The 16,515-nt window shown below is 37.2% G+C and overlaps 1 protein-coding gene across 1 annotated transcript; it reads left to right on the top strand.

Moving 5' to 3' along the window:
* The first annotated feature begins 160 nt into the window (after positions 1-160).
* On the top strand, positions 161-15,172 carry LOC133345156 (solute carrier family 15 member 2-like). Its single transcript, XM_061555674.1, is given in 24 exon segments — positions 161-276; positions 381-424; positions 927-1,014; positions 1,280-1,421; positions 3,202-3,294; positions 3,597-3,675; positions 3,677-3,697; positions 4,035-4,125; positions 4,793-4,870; positions 5,116-5,198; positions 6,154-6,240; positions 6,369-6,458; positions 6,846-6,890; positions 7,378-7,410; positions 7,550-7,638; positions 8,657-8,738; positions 9,640-9,756; positions 10,299-10,463; positions 10,595-10,641; positions 11,513-11,623; positions 12,565-12,646; positions 13,306-13,443; positions 13,827-13,931; positions 14,382-15,172. Coding segments are annotated over 24 exon segments (2,136 nt in total). The 5' UTR covers positions 161-242; the 3' UTR covers positions 14,574-15,172.
* The last annotated feature ends 1,343 nt before the right edge of the window (positions 15,173-16,515 follow it).

Here is a 16,515-nt window from a genome sequence, read left to right as displayed (position 1 = left end):
TTCGGTACAAAGGTCCTGTAGGTTGTACTCGTGTGTGAAATTAAGGTGGGTCAAAGTTATTCAGGAGACCTGTTAGTAAACTTTAAAAAATATTAACTTTGTTCAAAGGTCACGACGACCATACCCAGCCTCAAGGGAACTTAATTGATTTATAGCATGATAATAAACGTATGTAAGCGCAGGATTTAAAGAGACTGCAGCGGTTTGTAAACTGCAGAACCTCGGAGACTGCCTGAGCAAATATGGCAAAACTGGAAAAAGAGAACATGGACATAGGTAAACAAATGCAATGCTAAACATCTCATTTCCTATTGCAATACAATGATGTGTATCATTTACATGTAAAAAATATAAATTTATGTTTTCTTTCTAAACATTAGCGATGGAAGATGGAAAGAGTTCTGCCCCCAGGAAGAGGGTCAAGGTAAGTGGTTCTTTGCGTGTGGTTCGTTCAAGTGCACGGATAATGCTACGCTAAACTTGTCCATCCGTTCAATGCAATCGATGTGTGAAACTATTTTAAGATGCGCACGCTACATAATTGTGGATGTACGATAAAATGTAAGTGTCGTGTACTAAACACTGAATATGTAGTGTACCGCACTGCACACGGTACTCTTGATATATTTTATACTAATGATAATGAGTATTATTCTATAGCCCTTTGGCAACCAAATAATGGATGTCAGTCATAAGGAGGGTCATTTTATGGGGGGGGGGGGAACTCAGGTTTCGATATCACTCACCACTGATGTTAGCCGTAGCTGGGAAGTAAACTCAGGTGGCAGGTGCAGGGAGCACAGTGGGTTGACCAATGTGCAACGGCATCTTATATTGTATACTCTATATACAAAGCATATAAAGCATATAAATGACACTACATTTTGCACGATAAAAACATTCAACGCGGTATTCTCATTTCTTAGACATTCTGCGGCTCCAACTACCCCATCAGCATTGCCTTCATTGTCGTTAATGAGTTCTGCGAGCGTTTCTCCTACTATGGCATGAAAGGTATTGCAAGCAAATTCTGAAAGAAATGTATTGCGTTCCACAGTACAGTACTTCAATCTATTTTTGCTAATTGTTGTTCATGTTAAAATTTCTTTTTATAACCTTTGTGAAATCTTCTCATGTTTTTCGCAAGAATACACATTTGATTAGATTATCAGACTTTGAATTGTATTAACACAAAAAACAGCAGTTAGGCTGCCATGCACCGATTTTTAAGAGTGTGTGTTCAGCACATATGCAATGTAACATTTTATTTTTATTCTAGCTGTGCTGGTGCTGTACTTCCGTTATTTCCTGCACTGGAATAACAACACAGCCACGTCTGTCTACCATGCCTTCAGCGGACTCTGCTACTTCACACCCGTACTCGGGGCCATCATTGCTGATTCCTGGTTGGGGAAATTTAAGTAAGGGAACACAATGTCAGATTTCAAATCCCATTGTATATATGTCGTTATAGTATGCAACGACGCAAGGAGGCCTTCATCCAGTCGTAGACTGATCAAGGCTAATAATGATGTTCTATTATAGTAGATAATCATCTTCATCGAAAATGTATCCACCGCTGGATGAAGGCCTCCTCAAGTATGTACGCTACGTAATATAATATCTGGCTCTAGATTTGAAGCTTTCGTGACTGCAAGGAATCATATTCTTAGGTTTTTTCGGTAAAGTCACGTAGGTAAAACATCAAAATTAATGAAAATAAAATAAAAATCACGTTTCGGAGGCAACACAAGTCTCCGTCATCTGGTGGGACCGTCACAGCCGGATTAGCTGCATCAAGTGAGGCAATGATTCAAGATGTAATCCCTTAAAAGCAAGTTGAGGGGGGAGGAGAGGGGGGGCTCATCAGAATGTGGAAGCCAATTAATGGAACGTATCGGGAGGGAGGGGGGCGGGGCTCAAAGACGGCACGGAGTGCCACGTACAACGCATCGGGAGGGGGAGGGGGGCGGGGCCAAAAGAATGGACGACGGCGTGGACGCGGTTGCTGCTGCACACGCCTCTCTGTCCAATGCGTTGGCGAGTGCAGCAGCAACCGCGTCCACGCCGTCGTGCATTCTTTTGGCCCCGCCCCACCTCCCCCTCCCGATGCGTTGTACGTGGGACTCCGTGCCGTCTTTGAGCCCCGCCCCCCTCCCTCCCGATACATTCCATTCATTGGCTTCCACATTCTGATGAGCTCCCCCCCCTCTCCTCCCCCCTCAACTTGCTTTTAAGGGATTACATCTTGAATCATTGCCTCACTTGATGCAGCTAATCCGGCTGTGACGGTCCCACCTGATGACGGAGACTTGTGTTGCCTCCGAAACGTCGTGATTTTTATTTTATTTTTTATTAATTTTGATGTTTTACCTACGTGACTTTACCGAAAAAACCTAAGAATATAATATCTGGATTTTCAGTGGCATAGTGCCTGACTCACAAATGGTTGTGTTGAAATTTTATTTGGGTATCAACTCAGCCTAGGATTTAATGATGATAATAATAATGCTGTGGCAATTAACACTGGCCCCTGCTATTCAATATTTACATTTCCTCCACTGGTTCAGCACTGCCGATGGAAACGAAGATCACTCAATAGTCATTTGATGTCTGTTTGACACGTTATAAATCATAAGGTCAATACTGCAGTCCAATGGGATCGTGTAACCTGTCGCCTGCTAGCATACAACCTACCCACACCGCCATTGATTTATTCACTTGCTATGTTTTCGTATTATTTGGGTCTTTTGGTAAAGTCACGTAGATAGGTTCAAATTAACAATAAAACATGTATTTGAACTTATCTACGGGACTTTACCGAAAGACCCAAAGAATTTGAATTCCTGCAGTCACGAAAGTTGTAAGTCAAGATGTGTTTTAGTACTCTACACTGTACAATATACCACCGCTTTTAATTTGTTTTTATCAGTTAAATCTATAACGGATTTGTATGTAATACTGTAATGTGTTGCCTTGTTAAACTTTTCACAAATCTAAATTATTTTAAATATGCAAAATGCTATCACATGCTACAGGATTGTCATCAGCCATGATCAATCCACTGCTGTCATATAACAACGAATGTGGCTGTCCATTTAAGGGTATTTGACTTTACGAGTATGTGGAGATGACATTAGACTTGAATCCACTCTGGTCAATGTTTTGAGCACGTTGACTCACTTGGTGATTCTGTTTCAGAACCATCATCTATCTGTCCATAGTCTACGTGCTGGGCCATGTCGTGAAGTCCATTGGTGCTCTACCTGATGTCGGAGGGCACACTGTTCATGTGTGAGTAAATCGTGCATATTTCTGTATAAAATTTTGTATGTTGAACTTATTTCGCACCCTACGTAGTCAACCGTGCTAATCAGAGGTGCGGGAAAGGACAACAAACTAAGCACAAAAAGCAGTTCTAAAGAAATTCGTTTTCAATATAGATTTAAAAGTGCATTGCTCCAGTGGCTTCCTAATATCACAAGGAAAAGCATTCCAGATGGCCACAGAAGCTCATCTGAAAAATATTAGAATGTAATCTTAATAGTGATGTGAACATAAACAATATATATAACAATGTGGATGCTGTTTGATAGGGTCTTGGCAATGGTCGGGCTAGGACTCATTGCTCTGGGCACCGGAGGCATCAAACCCTGCGTGGCAGCTTTTGGTGGTAGATCAGTTCCAACCAGGCATGGTGAGATTTGCTTTAATTATAGCCACCTATGTAGACATGTGTATAGGTATTATGTAATATAATTATGAATATATCACGTATTAAGAATCAAATGTGACATTTGTTTTGCTCATTTATCTTGTGCCATCAAATTGTAAAATTATTTGTCACCCACCTCCCCTCTTGTCTGAGGATTTTCAGTTATTATTAAATGGCATGTATGCATAATTACGTGTAATTATAGGAGCGATGGTATTTGTTTTTACAAACTGGAAAGAACCACAATAAACATTGCCTCCTTAGCTTTTGTTCTGTTTATGGACTGTGAATGTGTGTGTGCCGTGTGTGTTGTTTACAGGATCATGAGAGAGGAAAGTTTTTCTCCATTTTCTATTTGTCCATCAATGCTGGCAGCCTCATTTCAACCTTTGTCACTCCTATACTGCGAGGTAACTTGGAAACAGTTTGCAATATCTTTTTTAAAGTTCGTTGGTAACATTGTGTATACAACATAATTTGATTTTATATGTTATCTACCCAAGAGTAATATTTTAAGAACGATGTCCAAAAAATGAATGACTGATCAATATGTTCAACGCGAGAGAGTAGAGTGGTATTCGTTTTACATTGTTTTACTTCACATTAATTTTTTTAATTGATGAAAACAATTATTTAAAAGAATACTTGAAAAAGTATATATATTTTATAAACATATATAAAAATATAAAGACTCATTGATATTTCTATTGCTGGTTCTTAAACCAAATACAGCTATGAATAACACATGTATATCGAGAAAAGTGACATTATGAAAGGAAGTGGTATTTATTTTGCTAACAGAACAAATGTAAATACAGATAAGTGTATAGTGAACAAACTCATGTTGCATTAACATAACGTCAAAATGTTCTTAAAATAATTTTACTGAATTAGGGTTTTAAATGTACATATTGCTATCACATTTATCATGGGGTCAGTACTACTGCTGTGCTAAACTAATGTTGCTGTGGTAATAGTTCCAGTCGTTTGTATTTATAATTTTTTCCCAATGTCTATATTGTCCAATAGGTATCCCCATGTTTAAAAAAGATGTAATTCACATTTGTGTTTGAACAGACGATGTGCAGTGTTTTGGAGCGGACTGCTATGCTCTGGCATTTGGCGTACCTGCCATTCTCATGGTGGTTGCTCTTGGTAAACCTAAACATTTTAAAGCATTGCCGTTTAATTCCAAACAATTATAATAGCCAATGTTTTTATACGTATACAAAAGTTAATATTATGCTATTATGTAAAATGTATTCTCAATAATGCATTACTGTATTGGTAAGATTATATTATACACAAAAAACAACTGTGTGTGAAGAAGTCCTCTTCAATACATGTTCATGCTTTAAGTATATATTAATGGCAAATGCTGCACTACACTTTCATTTCAGTTGTCTTTATTGGGGGGAGCAGCACATACACAAAGAATCCACCAGAGGGGAATGTATTGGTCAACGTGAGCAACTGCATTGGGGTGAGTCACCATGCAATGTTATAATCACATTCAAAACCGGAATGCAAAAAACTGTTTCGTAGTGTAAAAATGACTTGTTACAAACGCAAAGAATATGCTTCTCGTAGAATACTGTTTTAGAAATTCACCTTATTAAAACGGCAGGTATCAAACTCGATCTTTGCCACATTTCTGACATAATACATGAAATGTATCTACTTCATATGATTTTAAAATATATAATTCACAGCCCTTTGTCCATCCACTGCTGGATAAAAACTTCCCCATGCAGTGTATGTCATTGGAGTTGTTTTAGCATATGTCACCACGCTGGTCCGTGTGAGTTGGAGATGGGGGGGGGGGGGCGCACGCACGAACTAGTTAAGATATCACTCACCGACAATATTTGCAGTTGTCGGGAGTTGAACACGGATGACTGCGTCAATGTTTCACAAAGTATATTTGTTTAAAAATGATGCTCCAAAGTTAAATATGCACACATCTTGAATAGGTACATTATTACACTATATTTTTAACTCACTTTTCCAGTTTTTTTATGAATTGATGTTTGAAACAACATCACATCTCATCCATCCCCTTTATAGAGGATGCTGCATCCACACATTTGTAATGGGGTCCTTCTTCTTTTGCCGATTATCTTTTACCAACTCTCAATTTCTAGTGTCTCTTCCACTCCATCAGTCCACCTGTGTTATCTTGTTCATTCCACCTTCAAGTTCTTTCGAATTCACCATTTTAGATATATAGATGTATACAACAATAAACATTAAATACGCTTTCATTTAAGCAAAGGTCAAATACTGCTTTAAGCTACAGTACTTATACAAAGCCAACCATAATGTTTTCATATATTTGAAATTTCTCTTTCACAAAAAAGTGGAAATTGAATGGTAAAATATTTACAAAAACATGTCTTCACATAAAAGGCTCTTAATATTAATTGTTTCCGGTACAGTTTGCAATCAAGAATCGCTGGAATCACCGGGGCAAGCAGTTTCCCAAGCGAGACCACTGGTTGGACTGGGCAAAAGGAAACTACGATGTAAATAACTCAGCCCTGAATGGTTTGCATTGTTGAAACAAATTATTCTGGAGAAATGTATTTGGATTAAGTGCCATTTCCTCCTTGTGATTAAATAAAATAAAATGCGTGTAACCTTTTGCGTGTAGGAGGATCTTATCATGGAAGTCAAGATGGTACTCAGGGTCCTTTTCTTATACATCCCGCTGCCAATGTTCTGGGCCCTTTTTGATCAGCAGGTGAGGGTGACCCAACTATCAAGTACCGTACATATAATTTTTTGCTCAATTAACATTCTGTAAATACAAAAAATCTAGTGCCACAAAATGTCATGAAAAAGAAAACACATTCATAAGACTCTGTAGTAACTGCCATTAAAATAAATGGAATTAAGCTGCTTCATCCCTGATGTTTCAAGATGGTGAAACACAGACATTATTGGACAAAGAAGGGCCTCTGCCAAAAACGTTACCTATTGTATTTATTCCCTCTTTAGGGCAGTCTTATTGACAAATGTGTTATGTTATTGTTAAATGTGTGTTCATTTTCGAGAATATTAATTTCACCACTGTGGTTACGTATCAGTGAAACAACTAAAAACCCTGTGATTTATAATTTCATCTTAGGGTTCAAGATGGACTCTGCAAGCAACAACCATGACTGGAGACTTTGTAAGATGAAAAAAAAATCACTGCATTTACTCAATACTGACGATACAATATGACTTAGCACGAACATGTTGTGTACATGTAGTAGGGAAATACTAAATCAGGCATAGATACGAAATTTAACATGACCAGAATTTTGGGTTGAACCAAAAACCGTCACTTTCACGCTATTCCACCAAAGTGTTATCACGTGATATCAGATAACATAATTTATTAGCACAAATACATTTTACATTTGGACATTTACACGTTCATCAACCTGCATTTTTAGATTCCCAAAATAACTTTAAATAAAGGAGGATAGTTGCAGTATATGCATTTTACGTGAATGTCACGAAAGAAGACAATGCAAATTGTTTTTATGGCGTGAAACCATTTCACACACAAAGGATACCTATGCATTAGTTGGCACTTGATATGTTTACATATATGCTCATATGAAATAGTTTAGTCCTGCATATTCATTCAATGTACTTTATTTTACTTTCAGGGTGCCTTTGTTCTGAAGCCTGATCAAATGCAGGTTTGTTTTTCAACTTTCTTAAATAAATAACGTATTTGTTCTTTAGGTATGTTGATTTTATGTTAATTTTATATTTTGAACTACATTTTAAGTTTGAACTACATTTTAATTTTGTAATGTTCATTACCTTCTTCCTCAGACAATAAATCCCATCCTAATTCTTGTGCTCATCCCAATCTTTGACGTTGCGATTTATCCACTCATCAAGAAGTGTGGCATCAACTTTAGGTGAGTGAAATACAGTGCAGCACAAACAACTGAAAACCTTGGTCATCCGTTATTTGATAACTTGCCAAAGTGAAGTTTGAAATGCCTCATCGAGCTGATTTATAGTGCTTTCAATGTATGCACTACAGTATATGTCACAAAGTAACCATGTTGTTACTCACACCACTATCCATAAAAAAAAACGTTTTTGGGTTAGATCGTGTAAATATAAACCCGACAGCCAATTAGTAAGGTTTGTCACGTAAACAAAACATCCCAATTCATAATTAGTTTAGCACATCGGTGTGTTGGAGCGTAAAATGGACAAAATGTACAATTCGAGTACGACGTTTTGCCAGTAATTACAACCAGCATCATCAGGCGAACAGCCAGAGTTGTGGAGACATTTTCCTACTTCGGTCTTAGAGGGATATATGTGATGCCTTTGCACCTGATTGTCTCACAATGGCTATATTAATTACCTAAACTTACTAAATGGCTCTGTCAGGTGGTGGCGGGTTTAACGGCACGTTTATATTACGCGATCTAACCCAAAAACCTCTTATGGATAATATTGGTCGTGAAAGCCTACGTGTTAAACCGACTCACACCACTGTTGGCAGAAGACCTTCCAACAGGAGCTCTAAAGAACCACTCTTGAGGACATTTGGCATACTTTCATGCTGGTCAGATATCTCAGAAGAGGTGGGATTCCCTCCCCCACTTTACCCCATGTGACATGATAATCAGATAATTGTGGTATAACAAATTATAATGCTGGATGTACAGAGGTGGGAGATTTAAACAAAACCTGACTATTTCAACCACTGAGGGAGAACGAAACGACAACCTTTGAATTGCAATTCCATTGTGTTAAGCATTACACCAAAGCATCATCCCAACCAGAAATTTACAAGGCATTAATATCAGGGATCATGGCACAAAAATATAGCAGGTTGTAATTTGTGTACATTTTCAATAGCTGATGCTCAAAAAGTCAATTTTCCATTTTAAAAAGTATGTGTTTCTACCTTTACAGTCCGCTTCGCAGGATGGCAGTGGGTATGATCCTGGCAGCTCTTGCGTTTGTTGCAGCAGCACTGGTGCAATTGGAAATTGATGTATGCCATCTACAGCCGCACAAATTACACAAACTGCTACCCATTGTGATACATAGAAATCCAATTTTACAATTTTTAGTACAATGTAGAGTACTTGGTATTGAGTTAAATATAGGTACATGATCTCCCTGCTTATCTGTTGTGATGCTGTTGGACCAATATCGCAAGTTCTATTATCCACCAATAATAGGATAAATAGTGCCACGGGTAACTGGAATTTTTGCGGATCCTACAGCTCCTGTGGATAATAGGACTTGCAGGTAATCGGGTTATGGATAAGAGTTCTCCTCTAACGTGCAATTTATGCATATACCATAATTTTGCATTACAATATCTTCTTTACTGGATTAGGGAATATTTTTAGTTTTGCGCATAGAGTACAGTACTTTACTGTATATATTACCAAAATAGATGAGCATTCAATATGTCTCCTTCATATATTTGTCTCTTCATGTAAAACATTTGTTTTAAACAACTCATCATCTCCAAGACCATCTTGGAGTACACTATTTTAGCAGCATTGATTCATTACATTTCCAATACTTTACATTGTCCTTCATGAAGTACACTTGAAGCCAAAATTGTTTCAAGTGTGACATTTCAGAAAAAAAATATTTGGACTCGGTGTGGAATTTCCGAATACTGTAAATAAAGAACAATTGTATATGTAAATCGCTTTCTCAATCCACAATCCACTGCTGGATGAGGGCTTTCCCACACTGTAAGTCATGGGTGATATTTGATCATACTTCACCGTACTGGTCAGTGGGGTTGATGCAGATCGGGTGTATCTACTGTATACAATACATTTTACCACACTGCCCTCTCCTGAAAACATACAATATGATCTCTGTACTATCGTAATGATGTAATTAATACACTGCCATTTCCTTTCAATTAGAAAACACTGCCCGATTTCCCATCATCGGGAGAATTCAGCTTGAGAGTCATCAACGCCGGAGCTCATCCACTGAACATCCAGTTTGAGAATTATGAGTTTGACGTGGCGAATATGTCGGTATGCCTTGTTTTTGGACATACATTTTGTGTTTGAATTTCCAAATTATTGTACAGATGCTGTGTACAGCCTCGCAATTTTTGTAATCCACATCGTTTGCTTTGTCAAACATACGTTGGTATGTTGTAATATTACAAAATTAAATACCAGTACAGCACATTAATGGGTATAAAATAATTTTCTGTATGTGGTATGCTGTTTTATTTAAATATTTGAATAACAAAACCAACTACAATACTGTATAGAGCTGTATATGGAATGAAGACGACAGTTAAATGATTAAATCACAGTACAGGTATACAGTACTTTTAGATGATTGGTATACATCCAGAAAAACAGAGGTACATTTACATTGTCTGCAATATATTGTCCGATAAAAATGTGACAAGAATATAATCTTAATACAAAATTTTAATCGCGTGAAATAAGAATTTAAAACGTAGACAGTTACAGTATGTGGCAATAGTGTGATTCAAGGAATAAAAATACTATGCAGTATTGTACTTTTTTATGTAAAGATATTTACACTGTGTTTTTTACAGGCTTCTGTGCACAAATCGTTCAATATTGTGGCGAGAAAACCGTTTGAAATAGTGGCATTTCGAGATGGCACAAAGTTCACCTGTCCCTTTAATGCTGAAGAGAGGGAGTCAATGACTGTGATATTTTATGAAATCCCAGATGAGCTACGCCTTCAATGTAAACAGGTGGGAAAATGATGCCTTCATATACTACACAATGGTATATACATATTACAACCAGAACCTATACTGGAGGACATGAATTAGTATCACTGAGTGTTTTTTAATGCAATTATTTATTATGGTGTATTTTCCAGGAAAATGATTTAGTCTCAAAACCTGAAGAAGGCATGGCAGCAGTGAGGTAAAACCACGTGTTCGTCTAGTTTGCACATCATGTTATGCAATGGAGCAATATTTTGTAAATAAACGTTAAGAACAGTATTACTGAATATAAACCGGTATGCACTCGGCAAAAAGCTAATAATTACATTTCATATACACTCTCTGCTTTCCTGAAACAAAAATTAAACTCCTGTATTGGAACACAGCCAGCGACAAAGGGCCCTGAGACATTATTTCCCCCCCTCCCATTCAAACTTTAATCCCCCTATGGGTAGAACTCTGGGACTGTATGTTGGCAATAAAAACAAATATTTTTACATGTTAAAATAATGTAATAGTGCATAAAAATCTAATACAAGTTAAAGGTAATTAACGTAATTGCGTCTTAAGATGTTTTCATTACAGACTTCCTTTTATCCATGGCCCTATTTCTATTTGTGGTAATCCATGACTTCCCATAAGTCTTTGCAGAATGGCATCTTATTATCTGTTATTTTAGTCACAGAATGTCATCCTAAGAGTAACACGTTGCAGATAACCATGCAGATAATAGGATCCACAATATGGATCCCCCATATTACCGTGGATATGAGGCGTTCTCGTAGTTTCTCAGTGCAGATATTTAATAACAAGTGGTGCATACAAGATACATTGAATTTGTGTTGGAGAATTAAACCATCGTTTGGCCGTTGGACTAAGCTGTCCTATTCCCTTGGCTACAGCACCACCACACAGAAGACAGAATTGTATTTTTCCATACTTTACATTTGTGGAATAGCATTAGCCCCACCTATGGCTCTCACTTCCCCAGTCCTCTGCATTGTAATCCACTCCATATTTCTGATCCAATTTCTCATTGTATTCTGTGATTTTGTTTTACCTATTTTCAGATTTGTTGGTGGGAACAGTGAAATTAAAACTGTTGATATTGGAACTTACAGTACAGTTAATGTGAGTGGAGACTATAATTTTACAGACTACCAGCTGGTATTTCGTGGAAAGTAAGTAGCCTACTTTTTTCACTTGTACACACATAGAGTACAGTTTTAAAATGAATTCTACATTCAAAAACTACTGCTTGTCAATTTGCATAAGCATTTGGATTCCTGTATAAATATGATATAGTAAACTGTAGAGCAGGTTTTGCAAATCCCTTTCCTTGTGACCCCTACTACCCAGCCAGGGTATGCCATTCCAAGTTTAACAGCCTTCTTCTGTTCAAATACAAAATTTTACATGGGGAAGCTTGACATTGAGAATTACAACTTTTGAATGAGGTAATTGGACAGAGAAACATGTGTACATTATAAAAGAGACATGTTAAAAATTTTAAATTATAATACATTGTCGTACTGTACTGATAATGTACTTTTAAATCAAGCCAATTCATTTTATAGTGCGTGTAATGACTTAACACACTTCTCCTGAGATGGCACTTTATTGAAGACACGTTAACGTCACATCAGGCGGAAACCCCACTGCAACAGCCACGAGTCTCCTGCACATCTCCCTTCTTGATCATTCTCGATCATTCTCGCTGACTGGACGCTCGCTCCACCGGCAGACTCTCCTGACCTCTGCCGTCACCTGACCACGCTCCCTTCTCGATCGTTCCCATGGCCACCAGTCCCTTCGCACTCACAACTGATACCCCTGTCATTACCTCCCCTGGCCACTAGTGCATTCGCACTGTAGGCTGACTCCCCTGTTATGACCACCCATGGCCACTAGTCCGTGCATGTAGGCTCTACTGTCATTACATATGTATTGGGATCAGCATGATTTGCTGTAATCATTAAAGTTCTGTATGGTATTTATATGGAACTTTGTTTTTCATATATATTGTTTGTGGCATGAAATTACGTGTTTTTTTGGAGATTAGGATGACAATTAAGATATGTAAAGAAAACATGTATAAAATGTATATCGTTTGCATTTTCAGATATAAAATCATGTCGGAAAAAAATGATTTAGGAGAGGTTTTTTTGGATTTCGGGGCTGCCTACACAATCCTTTTGAAACCGGTAAGGTCTTGAAACACAACTCTGTAACGTGGTGTATATGAATACAATCCTTTACACGTTACAAGAAAAATACATTGAGACACCATGTTCCTTTCCAAGCTAGACTAAGGAAAACCAAAGCACATAGGAGCATATAGATATGTTAATACTTCTGTATAAAGTTATGTACTTAAAAAAATATCTGTAACATTTCAGCTTTAAAATAAAACATCCATATTATAATCCGACTAGGTTACTCTGTGGATGAGTATGCAGCTCTTAATTGGAAGGTTGCAAGTTCAAATCTTGATTGGGGGTTGACTTAGTTCATCATCCCTCCTGGGTCAATAAGGTAGGTACTACTTTGTGGGGAAATCAACGATGGTTAGTCCAATGGATAGACTTGCCCCCACCATAGGAATGTGTAATTTCCACGACTGGCTCAGGGCTGTAAACAGCAGATGAACATCACCTGAAAGCTATTTGAGCAGAAAATTATTTTCACTTTTGACTTTTAGATTTTACATATCATTGTCGTTATTGTGGAACATTATGGGGAATCAAAATATAGACTTCAGATTTCCAAAACATTGCAGCAGGTAAAAAATGCGTAGGATATGTGTAGTCATATATTAATTTGGAATCTTACATTCAATTTATTGTTTTTTTGTTTTACCAAGGATGAATTCGGTATCCTAAAGATACAGGATTTGCCAGAAAACTCCATAAACTTAGCTTGGCAGGTTCCCCAGTATTTCCTGCTCACAGCTGCAGAAGTAATGTTTTCAGTTACTGGGCTGGAGTTTTCATACTCTCAGGTAAGTTACAATTTTCATTTACCATGCACACCTATGGTCCACCAGATGTTGTTAGGCACCATATTACTGTGTGTAACATGTTTGTCTTCAATATGCATTTGAGTTTTAAGATCATGACTGCATATCCAATACACTCTACTCAACTGTTAATGTAAAAAAACAATCATGTGCATATGTTTGTACATACAGTATAACGTTTTAGTTATTGCCATGTGGTAACAATGTTTTGATTCACGACAACTACTCTTCACATGCGGAATATTTAGCAAAAAGAAACTAAGCTGTTGGGCTTCAGGGTCTGCAATGTTTGAGTATATTTTACGTTTGTGTGTTTTGCATGTACGAACACTACATTAACAAATACACACTCTTGTGCAAACCAGGCACCGACCAGCATGAAGTCGGTGCTGCAGGCAGGTTGGCTTCTCACAGTGGCGTTTGGAAACGTCATTGTACTGATTGTGGCTGAGGGTGCAAATATGGAGCAGGTAGGTTTATTTTGCAGAAAAATGTGAGAATGCCTAAGCTAATGTACAACATAATGTTGCATAAAAAAGCCAATTGTTCGTGTAGTTGCTGGTAAACAATACTACACCGTTTCACTCCATGTACCGATAGCTTTTACCTGAAAAAACATCCGAGAGCTTAACTATACAACACATCCGCAAAAAACATGCGCAACAGTGTTACTTAAAATGTGCATATTGTACCAACAGAATTATAATCAGATTTTTTTTATACTGTCAGAAATCCGATGAGTTATAAAGCAATTTTTTAACAGATGCCCATTAGATGTCCAACATTTGAACAACACATATTAAGTTCGTAACGACACGTGATGCTGTGTGGCATTTCACTATGAAAGTTATTTTTTTTATTTAACCAACAGTTTACGTTTGAGAAGTAAAATGCGAATGCAATACTTTTGTGTCACTTAGTGGGTGGAGTTCATCCTGTTTGCCTGCCTGCTGTTTGCGGTGTTCATCATATTCTCAATAATGGCGTACTTCTACGTGTACGTGGACCCAAGCAACCTCAAAAACAAAGAAAAGGAAGAAAAGGGAAGCATCATTTCTCTGGACGACTTCAAGCCAATCGCTGCTGAAACTGACAAACAGACCAAGTTGTAACCCATGCAAAGGAACACTACTTTGCAAAGAAACACATGTCTGTGTAGCAGCATAAAAAGGGGCTCATCAATGGCATCAGTACATTTCAATGATATGTTTTGTATTGTATTAAATACAAATTGAGTGGACAGCACTTTTTACCTGATGGTGATCATTTAACTATCGTGCTTTCGAATTTTGTACATTATTGAAGATGATCAAGCAAAAATACTCCACTGTAAAATAAAATCAAATAGACAAAATGTAAAATAACAGACTGTCCTGTACACTCAAATGTAGGAATAAAACAGCATTTATTCAGCATTATCATTCCGATTATAGTATACTGTACTTTTGATAGTACTGCAATTTAAAATGCATACACATGGTGATTTAAAAGAACAATATAGATAATACTATAGATTGCATATTAATTAAAAAATTGGTAAACAACACTTTTAAATCGTACGTTAAGATTATTTTGATTAAACGTTTTATTTTTTCCATGTTTTGAAAATGTAAAATTATTCAACTCAATGTTAAGTACATCTGACGTCTGTTTAGATGTTTAAAATTGTATGTTTTGTAACGGAAATATAAATAAATCAATTTGAAATGTGTTGAGTGTAATGTGAGTGCGAACTATATACGCTTTACAGTCTATATAATTCAACGTTTACTAACTTTGCATGCAAAATTACTTGAGTAAAATATCAAACCGGTTGGAGTATTGGCACAGTGATATATAAAACTGGTGACCTACGTTGTTTCTTAGCCACGGATAACATTGGCAAATTATATCTAAACTGGTCCTGGGCACCCGTTCATAAAACCACACCAGCATAGTAAAGCGTGGCCACACGACCTCCATGGCCAACACTGTGGAGAAGCCTTCGTCCAACACGAGATTGACAAAAATGGTCGTAATTACACTTGAACTCCTAAATCTGCAGTGATAAGGGGATGGGGTTTTGTAGATCCTGTATTCCACAACTCACTGTGGCTTCATTCCAGAAATGTATACTAACACATTTATGAGTTTTTAGCTGTGCGACTCAACTTAACTAAGCACTCCAATAAACTAGGAAAAACATTGTGATTTATTTTTAAAACCCAAATGTATTAAACTATAATGGGGTCTATACAAAGTAATTTTTGTGTTATTTTAGAATTGAAATTAAAAGCAGATTTCGTTTCCCAATCAGCAGACTATGTGAGCACAGATAGTCTGTTACCAATTTTTATTTCCGTTTCCATTTTTTCTTTCTGTATGATGGGAATGAAAAAAATCATTAACATTTTTAGCCAGCCTCCAAAAACCCTAGAAAATTCTCACCTAGTTTATGATTACCCCCCCCTCCCCACGGGCTCCGGGAGTTGATGTGACTCGAGGGTAGTCATTTATTTTAGAATTTGCGTATTTTTGGACGAAGGATTATTGGAGTTCTACTGTAATTTAAAATCTCGACAACTGTTCAAGTTGATAGTTGGCACTAAAAGCTTGTGCTACTCAGGAAAAAGGAAATACAGTAGACTCGATTATCCACGTGCGGTTTATCCGATTTGCTGACTAACCGTGCACCTGAGATTTTGACAAATTAATAACTCATGGATTTTCCCTTAAGCCCAAATTAATTATACAAAAAACAGTTATAAATTGTTATTCTTGGAAATGTTTCTCATAATTCACGTGCTTAAATCGAACAAATATGTGCTCCGGTTAATCCGAAATTCACATGATCGCCTCTACAGTACAATAGTTACATATATTTACAACAGTAGGTAGAGTTTGATTTGAATTGGCGTGGATCTGCTATCCACTGAGTGGGTGGATTCTTCTGCGCGGGAGCAGGAAAGTGTTATCACTGAGCATGCACATCGATCAGTCGATCATTAGTTTTTGGCATAGATATTTGTGGAAATTTTTATTTTTGGATTATCCGCGATTTTTAATTATCCGTGG

Source organism: Lethenteron reissneri, chromosome 21 (genome assembly GCF_015708825.2).
Source record: "Lethenteron reissneri isolate LAM-NWPU_2019-01 chromosome 21, ASM1570882v1, whole genome shotgun sequence".
Taxonomy (NCBI): Eukaryota; Metazoa; Chordata; class Hyperoartia; order Petromyzontiformes; family Petromyzontidae; genus Lethenteron; species Lethenteron reissneri.
The sequence above is the reverse complement of the archived record's forward strand: the minus strand, read 5'-3'. Positions and strand labels throughout refer to the sequence as shown.